The 21050-nt window shown below is 37.3% G+C and overlaps 1 protein-coding gene across 6 annotated transcripts in view; it reads left to right on the top strand.

The window, feature by feature from the left end:
* GRIK1 (glutamate ionotropic receptor kainate type subunit 1) overlaps positions 1-21050 on the top strand; it is a 361214-nt gene that overhangs the window by 267452 nt on the left and 72712 nt on the right. For all 6 annotated transcript variants that reach the window (XM_072806695.1, XM_072806696.1, XM_072806699.1 and 3 more), the window contains exon 7: positions 2533-2676. In XM_072806695.1, the coding sequence (XP_072662796.1) occupies positions 2533-2676 (144 nt within the window). The remainder of the gene's footprint in view (positions 1-2532; positions 2677-21050) is intronic.

The following is a 21050-nucleotide window of genomic DNA, read 5'->3' as shown; positions in this document are numbered from 1 at the left end:
GCTAAAATGGTCCAGGTCCCAAGAGCATAGTGGTTAAGGGGGTGAGTTCCAAAATCTAAGTTTACATCCTAAGTTGAAATTCTCACTTGCCTAGTAAGTTAGTTACTTCCTGAAGTTACTTCTCTAAGTCTCCATTTCCCTGTTGGTAAAATGGTGACAATACCTATTTCAAAGTCATCGTTTTAATAATTTAAGGTGACAGCATGTGTAGGATGCTTATAGTGCCTTGTGTGTAGTAAGTTGTCCGTGAACATTCACCATAATTGAGCTATTATTGTAATTATTAAATCAGCATTAAATATTTGTTTTAGAGGCAGCTCAACTTCATGGTTGAGAACATAAACCCTAGCTCCAAATTCCTGGGTTTGAATCTTGGTTTGCCCACTACTGCTTTGGGGAAGCCATTTAACCTGGTCATATCTTTACCCATAAAAGAGTAAAGGTTATGATGAAGATTCAGTGTTTGCAAAGCATTTAGAGCAGCACCTAACATACAATAAGTACTTGATAAAAGTCAGCTACTATTAATTGAATTTCAAAAAGTCTCATTCTGCCAAGTGATTACTCTCCTTCAATTATACCAAATTAGGATAGCAGAGTGGTGAAGAACATGGGTGCTAGAATCAGACTGTCATGGGTTCACACTCTGGCCATGCAGCTGATTAACAGAGTAGCCTTGGACTAATTTTTCTGAGCCTCAATTTTCTTATCTATGAAATTGATTACACCAGTTTTGAACTGAAATAATCAAAACATTTTTAAGCTTTAACAATCACTACCACCACCACTACTGATCTAACTTCTATATGTCAATGATATAAGTAAAACAACTTATTTTACAAGTACATCTTAAAACCTTGGGATTATACAGTTCTCATAAAAATGTATTTTATTTTTTTGTATTTTATTTTAAGGCATGAAATAACATTAATTCCTTCAGCAATCATTTATTAAACAACTTTAAATAACGTTTATGTGCCAGTAACTGTCCTACACACTAAAGACACTAAAGTCAAACATTTCTTCATTCACAAAACCCACATTCTTACTGAGAAACCAATGTCACTATAAGTGCAATATGGAAATGGAAATGCAAATGGAAAATGCAATGATAGAGATTGCACAGGAAGCATTTAAAGGGGGGATATTCTTTGGACTTGTAGATGGATAAAGTGTGAGATGTAGGAACCCTCTCTTTCCTCTTCCATTAAGACATGCTCTCAATAAGTGCACAGTAAATGTTGAGCTCATCAACAGATTTCTGGGGGAAAAAAAAAAAAACATGATAATCTTTGATCTATGACCTAGATTCTAGATTTAACTCTACCAATTATTTGCTATACGTAGGACCCTACACATATAGGGGTCTAGGGGTTATTTCTTCTAGGAGTCATTTTTTCTACATAAGTAGTTCTATCTATCTGTTCTGTTGATTTGGGGAGCTTGTTGAGAATTTCAGATGAAGTTCTGATGAAAACTCTCAACTAAAATGTGAAAGTACTATACAATTTTATCCTTAAAGAAAACAACAGGACAATATTTTTATAAAATACTAGCAGTTTTGTGTGAAATTTTGCAAATGAGAGAGATTTCATAAGGAAGGGAAGAATGAGATGGCAACCCCCAAAAGCAAGGACTACCTTAAACTGTCTATCAAAAAGCAAATGCTGACAAGAGTAGGATATTCCAAGCAACTTACATGAGTGTGTTTTTCAAAAAGTCTTCCACAACCTGCTATTGGATTTGATTCCACAACTTAAACCTTCCTGACTCCAGCAAATAGAAGTGACCGACACAAATACCCCTATTTGGAAATTGCCTATAAGTTTTGCTTGAAGCTGTTTCTTTCTGCCAAATAGGAATAAGTAAATATTTTAATAGATATATGTCCTGAGAAACAAAATCTGATACTGAAATGTTGAGTTTAGTAGCTTCTAACTCAACATAGCTGATCTTAACACTGTGCTTAACATAGATGCTCCAAAAATATTTGTTCCCTGAATCAAGTTTTTTGTGGCTGAGATGAGGGTTGGTTTTGTTTTGGTTTTTTGTTTTGTTTTGTTTTGTTTTGTTTTAAGAACTCAAAACAGGGCAGCCGGGGTGGCTCAGCAGTTTAGCATTGCCTTTAGCCCAGGACCTGATCCTAGAGACCCAGGATCGAGTCCCATGTCAGGCTCCCTGCATGGAGCCTGCTTCTCCCTCTGCCTGTGTCTCTGCCTCTCTCTCTCTCTCTCTCTCTCTCTATATATATATATATATATATATATATATGTGGCTCTCATGAATAAATAAATAAAATCTTTAAAGAAAAACCTCAAAACAAAGCAGAGCTATCATTCCAATGTACTGTGGAGTATGAAGTATTATTTTAGAGAAAAATAGCTATCAGAGAGTGAAGACTGTTCAGCTGGCGAATAAATAGCTGTTGAGATCAGACAAATAGGAGATAAGGAAACAGGCAGAATGATTATGCAGGTAAAGGAAGGGAAACAAAGATGGAATCAAAGATGTGATGTGTGTTTTCCTCCACAGACTGAAGCAGCTCTGATGTATGATGCTGTGTACATGGTGGCCATTGCCTCCCACCGGGCTTCGCAGTTGACTGTCAGCTCCTTACAGTGTCATCGACACAAGCCGTGGCGCCTTGGACCCAGATTTATGAACCTAATCAAAGAGGCAAGTGCTACTCATTCATGGCCCAGTTCTTTCCTAGCCATAGTGCTGTTTGACTTGTTCATTTAATGTGGTCTTCCCACATGGCTTTGTTGGCATGATATCTATAAAAGAGGAGAAACCACCATCATCCGATCTGCTAGGATTTCACTGGTAAAAGTTTGTCTGGAAAAACTACCAGGAATTTTCCAGTCTGATGTTGAGAAGTTCAAATAAGTTATCAGATCAAAACACTCATCTTCCTTCATCTCAACTATGTCTCAGTTGCTGCTGGTTCTTTTCCACATACATTCATAAGTGTTTGTAGGTGCTTATTCTATGCTCCATTGAGTCAGGGAGTGGGTTAGCGCATCACCGAAGGTTACCAGAGATAGTTCCAACCTTAGCAGCCCACAATCCCAGTTGTTTCTTAAATATCAGGTGGTATAGGACTGAGTAGGGCCACGTTGTCCTAATGATATAATAATTATTTCACCATTTGTGAGCAAACCAGAAAATTCTAGTCTATTCAAAACTTACCAAGTGTACTAAAGGTTTTCAAGAATACAGGGTATTTGGTAAAGGTGAGTTTTTCATGATTACCCTACAATCTCGGACTGTCCCCTACAATTTCCTTTTCTCTGATGCAATTTGACTTGTCTTGATCAGATCCTATTCTAAGATCTCAAGATTCTTTATAGATATGCATCCTTGGATTTTCTTTTACATCAACATACATCCAGGGTGTGTCTGGACTTGACAAAGTGAAATAATGCTTAACTGAGTACACACCCTACTCTATGGCGCTGCTCTAATGTTTTCTCTATAGGATGCAGAAATTTGCCTCTCAAATGAAGAGTATCTTTATTGCCTTCTGTATTGGAGATGGTTGAGATGAGACAAAGCCATAAAAGAGAAGAATGGGAGGGACATAGTGCAAGAGAAGAATGCCTAGCCAAGAGCAAGGGAGAAATCCTACATTGGGCATCATCTTTGTTGGTCTCTTTGGCACCTACAAACTCTCACAAGGGTTGTTCATCTAATTCCCCATTGACAGCTGACTCTAATTCCTCAGAGAGTCTGATCAACAGTCTGTATGAACCAGAGAGACAGTATGTATGAGGTTTGACACCACTCAGAGAAACAGAGGGACAGTATGTATGAGGCTTGGCACCACCCAAGCTCCAAAGTAAGGCTGGATCTAGGGTATGGCAAGTAGCAAAGACTATCCTGGGCGTATGATTTAAGGAGGCACTCACTCTCAGGTTTGAACAGGAGACTGTGAGGGAGTACTTCCTTAAATTTTGTGCCCCTGGGAACCTCTCTGATCTCACTGTGGTCCTGGCATGGTTCCTTGGGTTTAAATCGCAGCTCCACAAACACTTACGAGCAATATAATCTACACAAGTTACATAAATACTTGCATCTCAATTTTCTCTTCTGTAAAATGGGAATAACACCTTGTATCTCATAGCATTATTGTAAGGATAAAAATAAAAGTATGAAGAACAACACAAAAACACAGTAAGAATCTTAGATATTAGCTATTCTCTTACTATTGGGAGAGACTACTAATAATAGCCTCATTCAGTTTACTGAGTGTGATGCCAGGAATTTAAATCTGGTAGCAACAACAACAACAACAACAAAGAAATCACAAATAGGCATGAAATGAAATACTCTTTCTGACAGCTACATAAATCTGACATACTGTGCCTAGTGTAAAAACATCGCCCAGTCTCTGCTCTCCCCGCAGCGATCATGGTTAGGTCCTGAATTGCCATCCTGATCACCTTGATCTTTAACAAGAAAACAGCTGGTTTCCTTTCATCTCCTGCCAGTGCAGGGAGAGGCAGGAGGCCACATGAAAGCTTAGGATCAAACACTCAGAGCACCCCAAGCACCTTTTTGCTTATACTTAGGTTGCATAAGAAGGTAAAATTACCAAGCCACAGTTAGGGATGTTTAAAGAAATAATGAACTCCAAGATGAGGGACCACACTGAAAGCAAGAAAGCATTTTATGATCGTTTACTCCGAAGAGCAAATTCCCCATTCTCAGGCTCCACAGTTGGGGGTTGAAAGGAGATGCGGGTCATAGATTAAAAACTTTTATCACTGTTGTGCTCATCTTTTTTGTCTTCTGAATCACGATGCCTTATGCCACTCTTGGCAGGGTACAGGTACCTGCAGAGATGGGATAGGGTTAGGAGGTGACCAGGAGCAGTGTCTTAGACTGTTGAAAGATTGCACAGAGGGAATTCTGAGACCGGCTAAAACCTGCGAAAGTGAGAGAATGTAGGTGCTTCTTTCAAGGAGTATATAATTTGACAAAACTTTGCAGGCATCAGGGTTTGATTAAGAAACATGAAGTAAGGCATGTGGTCCTAAAACTTACCAAGGTCCTTTCTTTTAGTAACTATCACTTTCTAAAGGATTTTCAAATTCTAATCAGAAATCATGTAAAAGTGCAAGTCAGCAGATTGAATTTATGGGGTGAAGATCAAATTTGTCACAGGAGGTAAACTTTCCGAGCTCAGAGGTGGTTGTGTGTGCACTAATCCCTGATAACTTCACACATCATTTAGAATCAGGAAGCCTTTCAGACAAGTGTTTCAAGTTAACCATCCTTGAGTGTTTCAGGCTGACTACCAAGGGGGAAGAATTAAAGAATATTTTAAATCTGGTAGAGTGTGTTATAGTGTCATGTCTCCAGGCATTTGCTAAACAAATGTATTAGGAAATTATAAATTCCCGCCCAGCAAGCAGTATACCGGGACTCCATTACACAAGTAATATGGGGTTTCTACTATCTACTAATATAAATTCTACATAGTAGAGGAGTGGCAGGTTTCCTTTGAAGCTATCCTATGTCTGGGATAAAAACTATGCTCATCAGCAGGATCTGCAGGCTCTTCAGTGATCCAGTTCCTGATCTCCTATGCCATCCCTCTCATCTCATGCCCCAACTCCAGCACTTGCTGAACCTACTAGGACTCCCTGAACTTGCCATATGCCCCTACCAGATTCTCTTACCTCTGACTGAAAGGCCTGTATGTCTCAACTCAAGCACCGGCTTCTATGCGCTTCCCTTGATCCATAAACTTTGATTCCTTACCTTCCTTATAGTTGTTAGACCATCATATCTATTTACAGGTCTATTTCCAAGCTGCGCTTTTCCCATCTCCTTTCTCTAATTCTTACATAAGATTCAGTATAGAATGAACACCCAATAAGTAGATGCCAAACAAGTGAATGAACCAATAAATGATTCAATGAACAAGCAAAGGACCTGAAGAACCCCAGTAATCTATAAGCAAGTACTGTAGGACACACTCGGCACCTGAATATCATATCCAGAAACAATCCGATGAGGCAAAAACCAGAGCCAGCTAGACTAGTCTATTAGGACTATAGGTTCTGATGGGACCATGAGATAGGGATCTGAGGAATAAGCCAGCCTCTTTAATTCTGGCATTGGGAGCACAGACCCTAGGACTTAACTGCAATTTGCTATCCATGAGAACTTAGTCATTGAGGCTCGTTGTTCTCAGTTTCCTCTTCTAAAAACTGCTGATAAAAATGCCCATTCCTTATGTTTGTGGGGAATTACACATATGTACAGCCTAGCAAAATGTGTGGCATGTGGTGGTTGCTCTATAAAGAGTAGCTACCATAAGTGGAATGTCCTTCTAAAAATGTCTATCAGGAAAGGGGATTGTCAGGAAGAAATGAAGCAATTCATATAAAACATTAAATATATTGCCTAGCATAAGTAAGCCTGCATGCTTGCTATCATTGTTCTTATTGGCATCAACATTATTGTCATTGGAGCCCAAGATGAAGTAGCAATATTTGTAGAAAGGAAGACAGGACCTAGTAGTGGAAAATCAGGAGTTCCATGGAGATAGACATGGCACAGGAGGCCAATTCCAGTGATGCCAAGGAATGAGGTAACTTTCCATCATAGAGCATATACATACATACAGCACATACATAGAGCACATAATGTTTAAGAGAGACCCCAAACATTAGGTAAATAGCAACCAGATAGAGCTACCAGAAAATGCTGGCAAATCACATCTCAGGTTAGTCTGAGAAATGATAGCTGAGTGTGAGTGCTGAGGAAGCTGAAGTACTTCCCATCTATGGTCAGAATTACTCTGGACCCAAAGTTAAGTTCCAGATGACTGTGGGGCAATTGATGGGAGCAACTGCAGCAACAGCAAGCACAGTGACGCATCTGAGAAGAGGGTCTGTAATCACAGATGCTGGGAAGGACAGTGAATAGTGAAATGAATTATCTATTTTCTGGGTTACTAACTCTATATTAAAGCCATCTTAAATCATGGCTGCATTGTTCCCACGAAAGGCATACAGATTTATCTGTAATCTTAGGGATCTTACAAACACCCTGGTTTCCCTGAAATCCATGTTAAGAGTATCTGAATTGGGTGTTGAAAATAGAATTTGGTTGAAAGATTGTTCCAGTATGATGAACAGCGACAGTATAAATGAAGCATAAAGAGTTCTGTTGGGGTCAGAAGAAGTGGTCCTATGTGGAAGTGATGAGAAATGATTTTTAGTAAATATGGAGAAACAATTGGTGAAAATTGCCTGTTGAGCTGAGAAATTCAGATTTGATTGATGATTGATTGGTAGGCATTGTACTTGAGGCACAAAAATATACTTCAGATGGTTTATCTTGGTAGCCTGTTGTAGGTTTGATCAAAGCAGGTAAACCCACAAAGGTTATTGAGGAGTTATAGATATCTTGGTTTGGAAGGAATCATCGTTCATAAAGAGCTAAAAGGGGAAAAAATTGCTCAAGAGAAATAAACAAGTATTTCTTGAGTACAACCCTGACTTCTCCCTTCTGTCTATATTCATGCAACTGTTGGAAAAATTCACTTGGATGTCCTGCTGCCACCCTCATGTCAATAAATATCCCAATAGGAAGAACTGTTTTATCTATTAAATCTATTATTGTACATAAGCCCAATGTCAACAAATAACAATGTTAACTAGGCTGTCTAACAAACAACTAGTAGGACAACAAAACTGATTTAATTTTGTTCCTACTGTCCACTTAAAATTACCCAGTGAAAACCTGGGCAGATTTTCCATGACTTTTGTGTTTACTTAAGGCAAAGACAATCCTAGAGTCTCTTTAAGTTGAATCTCAACTTAGTAATTAGAATTTCTATTCTAATATTAATCAGAAGTCCAACTTGATTTAACATTAAATTAACCTTCCCTTTGAGCTCCAATCCACTGGAAGACTAGAGAAGTGAAGGAATGTGGTTTGTGGTTGGTTTTCCCTCTTTCTCCTCTCCTTGTTTACTTACTCACTGTACCGGTAGCTGTTGCACCTCCTACCAGGTTCAAAAAGAGTGAGGATACTTTTGCTTGGTGGAACTGTTCTCTGGGATCAGAAAATAGTCTAAGCTAGTGTCCCTGGGTGGGCCTGGGGAATTTTTAAACCTAACTCTTTTTCTTGAAGAATTTTCTTTGACTTTTTATGATTTTCTGTTGGGTGGTCTCTCTTGATGTTTCTTTGACCCAACTAATGGATCTCTTTTAGATGGAAGTGTATCATGCTTCCACAGCTTCATGACACCCAGTGGTGGGTGTCAGAAAAAAGCAAGACCTCTTCATCCATGTAGATGGTCCTATTGACTATACTCTCCCTGGGGCACTCTAGATCTAAATCTGGCACCCACTCATTCATTCCTTGGGTATCCTGGGAGTACCTCTGATCTTGAGGCAGTGCATCTTGGTTGGCCCTCACCTCAGTGCATCAGCTCTTTTGTCAGCTAGAAGCCACACCATGGTCCACAGTCTACCTTGACTTCCTCATGTTTGAGCCAGCCATTTTTCTTCTGCTTCTGCAACTGCAGCCAACTTGTTTCAGATTTCTCTGAATGGCCCCCTGAAATCCTACTTACTGGGACTGAAAAACAGCATCCTGAAAGCAGAAGACCATAGACTCAAAGAGAAGTAATAGCTCTCTCCAAAGAAATCTCTCCAGCAACTATTTCTACCATGCGCGTGATCCCTTTTATAAATCTCATGGTCAGGCCCAAAAATCTAGGACAAAATCTGAGGGTCACTTCCTTTATATCTATGCATAGGCAACTTGGAAGTGTTTATGTACCCACTCTGGCATCCTGATATCTATCATTTTGGTAACTGGGTTGAAACATTACAGTAAAATACAATTTGACACTCAAACCAGACTTCTACAGGTTGTCTAAACTTCTCTGTCCACCTCAGCACACTCATCTAATTAATTAAATCCTGTTAACTTCCTGTCCTTAATGTTTTGCAACCTTCCTTGCCCACTGACCTCATCATTTCTCACCTGGATCAACTCTTATATAACTATTGTCCACATATAAAATGGGCATATAAAATTCACATATAAAATCTACATATAAAGTGTGATGTACTACTAAACATATAGTCGGTATTCCACCCTCTACAAACATAAACTTGTAGTTTTCTTCATTCACCATGCTTTTTTCATACAATGAGACAGATGGGCTTCTCTTTTCCAGACTAAAACCTGCCTTATGACACATCTTTTGTCATAGTCTTTCAGCCTGGAAAGCACTACCTCCCATTGTTTACCTGGGCTAACTCTTATTCAGAACTCATTTTCTCTAGTGATCCTCTCCCAAACCTCTATTTGGGGATGGGCCCCCCCTGAACTCCATAGTTACTTTACATCTCTATGTTAGCACTTAATGTGCTTCATCCAGACCCTCACTGTAAGACCTTTCCCTTGAACAAGGACAAAGTCAATTTATCTTTGTGTCCTCAGAACACTGTGCCTGTACATGGCAGGCATTTAAAAGATGCCTATTGAACAGAACCCAGGAAGTTAAAATACACCAAACTCTTAATAAATTTTGCTGAGCTAATGCTTAAACTATATAAATAGTTCCTAATTGATCTGGCCCAAAATAGATTTATTATATAGGAATGAAAACTATTTCCAAATGCCTGCATATATGGGATTCCAGTGAAAATATGGATGGTTTTCTGTCACAGTTTCTCTATGAAATAGTAATTTATTTGTTCTATTTTGATGAAATGAAGACTATTAATTGGGATTATCAATGAGATCATTGAATTTAAGCTTTTAAAAATCAAAGCATAGAAGATAAAATTCTCCACTGAGGCCACTTATATATTTGTTTTGATATTTATTTTGATTTTTACTTAATAGTTCAGTACTGAGTGTTTGGTTGGTTTGTTTTTATGGGATCTAGGTGAAAAATTACAGAGTTGAAAAAAATGAAAGCCCCTGGAGAAGCAAAATTCTGACATGTTTTCATCCTGCTGTGGCTCCACTGAGTAACACTTCCCATTATTGCATGCCATTTGATTTTGATTGCCAGGACAAGCTGTCCCTTGGATTAATTAGACGACATTGGACCTGGCAGCAAACTCACTCAAATCTCTATTGTTTGGAAAAGCTACATTTGTAGTTCCCATTCTGCATCTATTGAAAAGCACCTGCGTTCCAACTCAGTCTTCAGCACCACCACCTAGTTTTGCACTGTGTAAATGAAAGCCCTTTACCCTGGTTCCCCCTCACAGTGAAGATATTTAGACCTAAAGAAAGAGTGGATCTTCCAGGTCCTTTCCTCCATTCCCACACAACTTAGGACAGTGAAATGAGATCAGTTCCTAAATATTCATAATTTATAGTTTTTACCAATTATGTACACTGTCTTATGTATAGCTAAGGTTCTAAGATAACTATCTCTGAAATTGGCAATCAGTGGCTAGGTGAATAATCACCTGTCAGAAATGAGAAAAGGGGGTATTGGAATAAGATAGGAAGTTTTACCAAACTCCCCTTAGTTCATATGATTCTAAATAACATTGATATTTATCAAAGAGTTTCTTTCAGAGACTCATATTAACTACACACCTTCTCTCATTCAGCTACCAATGTCCTGCTTCTACACAGCAATGATTGAAGAATTTGTTTTGGCACCACAGTCTGCATGTATGTGTATATGTGCATGTCGGTACATGCATATGTCGGTGTTTAATTTACTTAAAGGAATATTATATATATTATATATATATATATAATGATGTATATATATATATATATACACAATGATATATATAATGATATTATATATGATTATAATAATGATATATATAATAATATAATATATATAATGATATATATATAATATTATATATATATATGATGATGTGGGGGTGTGTGTCTATATATTCCACTCAGCAATTTACTTTTCTAATCAACCTTATATAAGTTTTGAAATATACCTAAGTTAATGCATGTTTATTACTTTTCCAGTTTATTCCTTTTCATTGAAATCTACTACTCCATCATTCATTCATTCAGCAAATATCTACTTAGCATATGGCAGACACTATCTTGGACATCAAGAATGGAATAGTGGGGAAATCAGACATATGTAAAAGGAAATATAGTACTTCAAATGATGACAAGGAGTATCAGAAAAGCAAGTTCAGAAGAGAGTAGGGTGTATAAGGGTCCACAGAGAAAAAAAATTTCCATTGCTATATTATACAGGGTAGTTAGAAAGCATCTCACAGATAATATGAAACTTGAGTAAAGCCTTGAAAGAAAAGAGGGAACCAGACATGAAAATACTAAGAGTAAAGAACCAAGTACGGGAAAATTCAGTTATTGAAAATACAGTTGACCATTGAACAACATGATTTGAACAGTGTGGAGGACTTTTTTTATTATAAATTTATTCTTTATTGGTTTTCAATTTGCCAACATATAAAATAACACCCAGTGCTCATCCCGTCAAGTGCCCACCTCAGTGCCCATCACCCAGTCACCCCCACCCCCAGCCCACTGTGGAGGATTTTTATATGAGGATTATTTTCAATAAATACAATACTATAAATGTATTTTCTCGTCCTTCTCATTTTCTTAACAACATTTTCCTTTCTCTTGCTGACTTTATTGTAAGAATATGCTACATAAACATATAACATACAAAATATGTATGACTTGACTGATTTTGTTATTAGTAAGGCTTCTGGTCAATAGTAGGCTATTAGTAGCTAAGTTTTGAGGGAGTCAAAAATTATATGCAGATTTTTGTGCAGGGAATCAGTGACTCTATCCCCTGCTTTATTCAAGGGTCAACTATACTTCAGTGTGCTTATCCATTCCCTTATGAATGGATATATTGAATTCTTCTTTTTTCTTTTATTCTTGGCATATAGAAACAGTGGTATGATGAGCATCTAATAGTTTTTTATAAATAAATCCAGGATTTTCCCTAAAGCAGCACTGTCCAGTAGAAATATTATGTGAGTCACATAGATGTTAGATTTTCTAGTAGCTACATTAAGAAATTAAAAGAAACAGGTGAGATTAGTTTTAATAATATATTTAATACAGTATATCCAAAATATTATCATTTCAGCATGTAATCAATATAAAAATTATTATTTAACTTTTTCTCATAGTAAGTCTTTTAAATTCAGTTTCTATTTTAAACTTACAGCACTCAATTTGGATTACCCACATTTCAAGTGCTCAATAAATCTTGGTGACTCAATAAATAAATTTTTTCTTAATACTATATCTCATCCAACCAAGCTAACTAGGTAAAGATATGAAATTTCAACATATATGGGATCCATATTTTTATCTTGATAGACAAGGAACATATTGATTAGCTATAACAAAAGTATTTATCCAAAAAAGATAATAATCTATTAATATGACCAGAGCAATTTGAGTAATTCAAGACTGAAGGACTTTATTTCCAGGTTTTATTGATCATATTATCTAAATAATTAGACAAGTGCCCTATTCCCACCCACTTCACACTGGCTGGGCCTCAGATTTGTATTCTTGCCCAGTTAGTTGATTTGCAAGTACAGAGCCAATTCACTCCATTTCGGAAAATAAGCCACCACATGAACCAGTGCCAAAGGAATCTAGTTTATGAAAAAAGAAAAATCCAGGTGCATATTCTAAGATAAATCCTTAGGAAATAAAAACTTGTTTACCCAAAGTGCATGGACTAGATATAGTTAAAGTCAGCAGATTTAGAGTTGAAAATCAAATATTGGCAAGAAAAGCCATTATATTTTTAAATTATGCAGTGATCCATGCAAGCTGTTATTGCAAGATAATGGGTTATAAACAACACACATAATAGTTAAAATAATTATATATTGAACAGATGAGAATATGATAAATGCATCATTTTAGTTCCTGAAATAGCTGACATCCAAGGAAGTTATGTGGTCTAAAGGTTATGTTTATCATTTCTTCCTTTGCTTAATGTTTATTTTCATCACCATTATTATGTATACTTCAGATTTGTTTTTAAATAGCTTTTCTGAGAACTGGCTTAAAATTGTGGGTGACTATGTGGAGCTTACATTGCTTAGATGGAGAGTGAATTTCAGAGATTTGTCATCATATCATATTCTGGAGACCTGAGTAGGACAGTAATTGTACAGTTAGTCCATCAAGGCTGTGTTTATACAATAGATACTGAGTGAGCCTCCTTTAATTAAAAACAAGTGAAATAACACCTCAATAAACTGCTCTCGTTAACACTTCTATTCAGGAGACGAAGTGTAGATTAATTTTTGAAATCTATAAAATTCTGTCTCTGTTCTCTTTTCTCAATACCACTTGCTTCCTCATCAAGTTACCTTTCTCTCTTGGATTTACTGTTAGTAATAATTCCATGAGAAAGTGTTAGCAACACAAAAGTTCGCTAAATGAATGAGTGGCTGTAATTAAGGAGTTAAATACTTAAAGGTACGATTCCTTTCTTATTCACAGGTCAGTTGAGAACTTCTAAACTAGTAAACCTTCAAAATTCAAAGAAAAATCTCTTTAGAGTTAGATTGAGGTATAAGACTGATTTGGGGAGTGAAAATAAACTAAATCTGTCTGCCCTTTCAATCCCACCACCATAGGCACCATGGCCTTAAGGAAGTCAAATGACTTCACTTTTTTGATGTGCATGTTGTAAAGCCTGTTTGTCCAGCTCTTCTGAGGAGAGGAGGAAAGGGGACAGAGGAATGGACTAGGGCACAGATGTTTGTCGCTCCTCAACATAATCCTGTAGACTTTCCTTGGTATCATGGTCAGTGGAAGAAGATCCTAATTCCCAGATCTTGCTACCTTCCCTCTAACTTTCTCCCACTACTAAGTGAGCAACCTTTGGCATTGCTATTTTACTCAATCATACTTTCTACAAATATTTTGGATATCTATCAAATACAAGCAATAGAATTCAAAGAGAAGTAAAACATTGCCTGCCAGCAAGGAATCAATAATCAATAGAGAAGATAGCTAACATAGTTAATATATAATTATTATGCATAAATACATAATAAATACATAGTTGACATAATACAAATAGTTAAGGGAATAGTTTACATAATTAACATAATGTAAGACCTAATGAAGTACCAGAGAGTTAGCATGGAGCACCCTACAAGAACACAGAATCGGTGATCGTGTTTTTCCCTCTTAAAAATTTGCCTCCCATAACTCTGATTTTTTTCAATTTGAGCAATAAATTTTGGAATAACTCCTCTTCTGGCTGTAAAACTCCTGCAAAGTGACTCAGTAGCCATTTCAATATGCAGCACTTATTTTTTACAGTACTGCATTGCTAATGGAACCCATTCTTCAGGCTCTCAGGGCAAAAAGGGAGACTCCTTGCCAAAGGTTCATATTGAAAATGTGCTTGGTGATTCATTTAGCATATTTGATTATTCTTCAGAATTCCCAGACTAGAAATAGTGTGCTCACCAATGCCTAAAAAAATTGATGGTGCTAAACATTGATATCAATCAATAAAATTATGACCAGAGTATATGAATCAATTAACAAAACTAAAGAGAGAATCGTCAAACATTGCCCTACTAATAAAAATTCTATTTAAAATACAAATAAATGAAGAGGTGACAATTTCCAGTTGTGTTCAGGCCTGCCAAGTTTTCACACTTACAACTCAGCAGTCGGTCTAAAGCAGTGATAGTTTTAGACTAGAAGGTTCTGACAATAAACTTTAAATTCAGATTTGTTTTAACATAGATAATCAAAAGTCAGGAGTACTATTTTCCTTTATTATTATATTTGTGTGTTTGGATAAGCAAGTGAGTTGCTTTCCACGACTTGGGAGTGGACCAATTCATCTAAAGAAGGAAAAGCTTATTATTGTGCATGAGTATGTATATATAACAACTTTCCATTAACCATTTCTCATAATGTGTTAAGGTAGTATGCTTCCAATACATGTATGTGTACACATGTACTCATGTATATGTGAGTCTCGAATTTAAGAAAAAGACCAATGTCATCTTGGTTCTCTTACTTATGAACTATGTTACTAGGCAAGTCACATATCTCAGTGACCTCAAAATTCTAGGAGTCTGTGCCCTTATAGTAAATATTCTAACAAGTGGAAGGAAGGTTGAGAACTATTTTTCCACTTCGCTTCACAAGACCCCTTGAAGTGTTACTTCACTTTATATAAGGAACTTGAGGCTTAGTAAGGTTGGATAACTGGCCCAAGATAACACACTCGATCACAACCCAGCTACACTCTTACACTGCTAATTGTCTTCATCTCTGTACTCAACTGCCTTTCTAAGATTCCAGAATATTAAAATGTCTAAAGCTTTAATCTCTACCTAGTGGTATACAATCAGCATGCTCCCAAACACTTGAATATGCTTCTTTCTGTAATTGCTTTTATTTATTTAATAAATATGTCTAATTACCTTGTGGAATTCAGAACATTCAGCAAGATTCCCCACAGACATCTGGGGCATAACTGTGCTTCCTACCCCATGACAGCCTGAAAAGTCACAGATGCCAATGACCCAGAGTTTTCATCTGCCCTGTTGAATGAAATGCTCAGAGGTTTACTGCACCTGGCTCTATTCATGCTTCTTTGATGCAAAATATGGCTGTGCCCACTATAGTTCCTATTCCATTCATTTGCACTTACCGTATACAAAAGAATTGAAATGTCTAAACTATAAATATAGTAACATATAACTCCTCTGAAGTTCAGTTTTCAGCAACTTCACCTCTCTGGAAGAATTATTTTTTACTCTTTAAATGGCATTGTAGAAGGGTAGCATGTTAGTTAAAGTTTCATGGTAATATGGCAAATTTCCCAATCCTCTCATATTCCAGTTGGGGAAACGGAAATCAAGGAGTAGGCGTAACAGTCTCTAAGCATCACAAACAGATGGCAGAGAACCTTCTGGGTGCATGCACTGGTGTGTGTTCTTTGGATACTGCTCTAATATACTTGATCATTTTTTCTGCCAAGTGCTTCTTCAGAGTCAGAAAATATGGGTCTGTGCATGACACACCCTTGTCTCCTAAAATGAGCCCAATAGTTCCTTCTCTTCACACAAAAGTGACAATGAAAGAAAATAGCATTTGCCAAAATGTCTAGTAAATCAGATAGGGAACTCAGAGAGTGTTTTCCAAAGTGAGATATTTTGTAGCACATCTGTCTGCTGATCAGAATGATCAGTCAGAGAGGGACAAATCGATAATGCCAGACAGGGAAACCGCAGAAACAACATCCTTGTGGAGGTGAGAGAGTTTAGCGCACCCATGGGGTAGGAGCACAATGCATCCTAGTAATAGGAGGGAAATGGGAGAAGACAGGCAGACATGCTGGTAATGTGGGGGTTGGACATGGTGGTGGGACCTGTTGCTTCTGCTTTCTCAGTAAGCTAGAAAGCAAGATCTTCAGGTGACAGTTTGGGTGAGTCAGAATTCCTTATAACCAGGAAAAAAGTCGATGTTAGCCGCATCACCTAGATGTGAAAATTCTTCCAGAGTAGAACTGTTTGATGAAGGAACAAATACTCATACATACTATTTACCAAGGTTACTCTGAAACATTTATCCTGCAATCAGTATTGAGCAAGGTGTACTATGTGCTGGGAACTGTGACAAGAACTCTGCCCATCAGACAGGTGGGACGATGTCCCTGACTTCAGAGAAAGTAGATTTATATATAAAGATAAACATGAAGGCAAATATGCGTCTTCCTTTGGGCTGAGTGGCATGCTAGAAGCATCTTTAAGATATAGAGGGGGTCACAAGGGCAACAGTGTTCTTCATGTGAGTTGCTTTAAAAGCCTTCTCAGAGAAAATGAATGTTGGCCTACACTTTAAAGAGTGAGTTGGAACATAGGCGGCAGCATGGTGGGGAAAGGCATTCCATATTTGGAGACTAGTTGGTGGCTGAAAATGAATTATGGTAGGAAACAAAATGGTAGGCGATGAGCTGAGGTCAGTTCACAAAGGACTTTCTACACTGTGTTAATGGTTAGGAACAATTCTGTAAGCCAAAATGTAGTGTGTGCCAAAATCATCTGAAGAAATTGCTAAAAACAAATAAAACAAGCAATTATTTCCCACAGTCAACCTCCGGAAATTTAGGTGATGTTTGTTCCAGTTTGAGAAAGATTGCATTTTAGGTAACGGATGAAGTTAAATTATGTTGCCTATCCTCTGTCCTCTGTGTATTGTATAATTCATCCTAATCAAGGATATGAGGTATATTCATGCTTTCTATTGTACCATTATTCCTTTCATCAGTGTTCATAATATGGAAGATGCTATAAGAGACATTAGCCAAAATAAGTATGGCCTCTTGCCCTCAAGATGTCAGATCTAAGTGAAGATCTAACAGAGCAACACAGAGCAGCAGTGAACTCATGCTGAGGAATAGGAAGGAGTAGGAAGAAAAGAAGAAAGGCCTGGATCAAGCCTTTCTTTTTCCCTAATTTTCAGAACAGCAGGGGAGTTAGGGATATGAGGGGAAAATGCGGAGTTGCAGAGGAGGAGGGCAAGCCTCTGCTCCATCCTTCCACCTTTCCTTCTTGGTCCTATGTGGGCCAACCAGCAAGTTCAGCCCACGGCCAGGGCTTTAGTTGTCTACATTATTGAAATTACAAACCAGTCATTTGAACGTCAAGATAATTATAGCTTGAAAATAATATTTGAATGCTGACTCCCTTTGTGTGCAGCCTGTGAAGGAATACTCAGAGAAAAGCATGAAAATGTTCATTGTTGGCTTTTATGTAAATCAATGATCCTAAGATTTGCCTTGGAAGGTCAGGTTTTGACACTAATGACTTGAGCTGACCTTTGGAGTATAAATGTTAGAGATTTTTTTTACTCATTCCTTTTTTTATTGATTGCATGATAAACACAGCGCTAAAGTTTATGTGGCATAATGAGAGTAAAGGCAATGTTTTTTAAAGGGGCCATATTCTTTTCCCCTTCTGAATATCTTATACTTGTTTAAAGTAAATATTCTGAACCAATGGCAAACAGGCTGGTAACAACATTATCTGATTACCTAAATAATGAAGACTTAAATAATCTAGTCAAGATTTATAACACATAAAAAAGTATCTCATCAGAGAATGACAATATTTGTGATTAAAATTCTTTTGAGAAAGGAATTAAAAAAATAAACATTTTCCCAAAAAGTATAGGTGAGGAGTGTGTGTGGTCATTGTCAAATATTTTAAAAGACAATTCTAACAACTGCAAGGAACTTAGTTTTAGAGAAGTAATGAAGATTTGTAAATGTGACAAACTGTTGACCTAATTTTGAAACTTAGCTAAGTTTGCTCCATTCAACGAGTTAACACACTTTCTTTTCATCTTGCTATTATTCGAAATGGAACCAGAGCATCTTTACACCAAGCAACACATCTAGCCAAGAATTGCAATTATCCTCACAGCCCCCACGTTTTGTCAACAAGATTTGCCAATAAAACATTTTGGAAATAAAGACAATAAATGAAATTCTTTCTCTGAAAGGTTACCTAGGCATTCAACAATTATTCTGCATATATTTAGCATTTAATTCATATTTCAGATTCTAGTGCATAGTATGTTGACTTACATAGGGTCAAATTTATCCACCAAATTATACAAGTGCTCTTTATTCGTTGTATTTTTTTTTTAGATATGAACTCCTAAAATTAACTATGTTTTCTGAAAAACTCAAATCCGACAATTTTCACTTTGACTACTGATAAGATTATTGGGTGCTGGTGAAATAAAGGTATTTTCATCATTTTTAGGTTGATATGAAAAAATGAGAAATTGAAGATAAAAGGAAGAAGTAAAGGAGGGCAGAGAAGTAAAATACAAAAACAAACAAAAATAACAAAATATTTGGAATGAGACCATTAAGTTTGACTTCACCAATAACTAATGATCTTACTTTAACCTTTCTGAGACTCAGCTTCCTATTGATAAAGAAAGGAGCTAAAACTACCAGCCCTGAAGGGCTTTAATCATGATTAAATGGGATGACATGTAATGTAATATGTAGTCAATATTCTAGTTCCCATCTTTCTACCCTCTGTGGCTTTATGGAAAGTTTCCATGTTGTCTTGAAGATATTATCATTATTAACATGTAAGCCAAATAAACAGTAGCAAAGGTGCCAGTTTGAAATAAAGCTTTAATAAATTATGTATTCATATATTATAATATATAGTATAGGTCAGGATCCATAAATGCTTAGTCTAAGGTGCAGACTGTTGTACCAGTTTATTTATTGAGAGAGAGCTCTCAGAAGACACAGTTGAAATGAGAGAAGTTCAATAGGACAGAGAAAGGAACTAGGAGAAATCTGGCCTCAGTCTTATCCCACCAGGAGATTTTGGAATGTTTTCCACCCCACCATGCATGCGCTCCCTAGGAGACTAACACATCCCAATATTAGTCCATCATTGGCTGTAAGCTACCACCCCCCACACACACTGGGAATGTGGGGCATTGTCCTCAGGCATCTCCAAGCTAGCAGGCTCCTGTAGGCCAAGGGCAGCCAACACTCCCTGTATCCAGTACACCAGGCGGGTAAAGGGGGGTTGAGTGTGGCACCAACTGAAACTGCCACAGATAGGAGGAAGAAGACTGATTTCAATCACATAAATTTTATTCTAAATTACACACTCCAGCATAGAGTACTGCCAACTTAAACAGGACCAGTATGACAATTCAGTTTTCCTTTTTTTTTTTTTTTTTTAGTATTTTATTTATTTATTCATGAGAGACACACAGAGAGAGGCAGAGATACAGGCAGAGGGAGAAGCAGGCTTCCTGCAGGGATCCTGATGCAGGACTACATCCCTGGACCCTGGGATTAAGACCTGAGCCAGGGCAGCCCAGGTGGCTCAGCGGTTTAGCATCGCCTTCGGCCCAGGGGCTGATCCTGGAGACCCGGAATCGAGTCCCACATCGGGCTCCCTGCATAAAGCCTGCTTCTCCCTCTGCCTGTGTCTCTGCTTCTCTCTCTCTCTCTCTCTGTGTGTATGTGTGTCTCTATGAATAAATAAATAAAGTCTTAAAAAAAAAGGAGCCAAAGACAGACACTCAACCACTGAACCATCCAGGTGCCCCAGTTCAGCTTTTCAAGACCAACTGAGGACAATTACTTTTAAGAAAAAATTTACTGCAGGATTCTTTGAACAGGAAGTTTTCTCAGAATATTTCACATTGCATTTGATTTACATATATTCGATTTGCCTGCTAATTTTAAGAATTAATGTTCTCAAGATCTCCAAAACTATAGTCTTGTGAATCCATCAAGTGCACAGAGTGACTGTTGCAGCTATATTGTGGGACACTGTATTTTACTGACTCAGAAATTAGGACACCTTATGTTGTATTATCAAATCATCAAGTTGTACACCTCAAGTATTTACAATTCTTAATTGCCATTACTGTTCAAAAAGCTTTCAAAATGAACAAAATTTATTGAAACACATGACCCGACAAATCTTTCTTAGTTGAGTTGTGTATGCAACTTCCAGGGGGAAAAAATGGAAAAAGAAATTAGGATGCCTTGACTAATACCATGAAGACACTTATTGAGATTCAAAAAACAAACAAACAAAAAAACATTCAGTGTTGGAATTATCCAGGAATTAGGTTGACCAACCTGAGTTTCCCAGGTACCAACAGTATCCTCAGGATGTGAGAGTTCAGTTTTAAAACCCAGACAATCGCAATCCAGGGTAAACCAACACTGGCTGGTCAGCCTACCTGGTTATAGCAACAATATTCCTTACACCTGTGAACTGAGAAATTAGTGTGTTTGGCTTTTTAGTTTTAGATTATGTAAATACCTAATATTTTCCCTCTACGTTTTAAATTGAAGATGAAACTAACAGTAGTAGGTTTTATATCCTTCTCACTGATCCCTACCCATGCCCAATGCTTAAAAAGTTGTTTTTATACAAGTTCCTAGTTAGTGAGAGAATTTCTGTCAGGTATCACACTTGATTATTCTGAGGCAGAAACCAAAAATTCATAGGTCATTT

The sequence above is a fragment of the Canis lupus genome, chromosome 30, assembly GCF_048164855.1.
Source record: "Canis lupus baileyi chromosome 30, mCanLup2.hap1, whole genome shotgun sequence".
NCBI classification, from domain to species: Eukaryota; Metazoa; Chordata; class Mammalia; order Carnivora; family Canidae; genus Canis; species Canis lupus.
The sequence above is the reverse complement of the archived record's forward strand: the minus strand, read 5'-3'. Positions and strand labels throughout refer to the sequence as shown.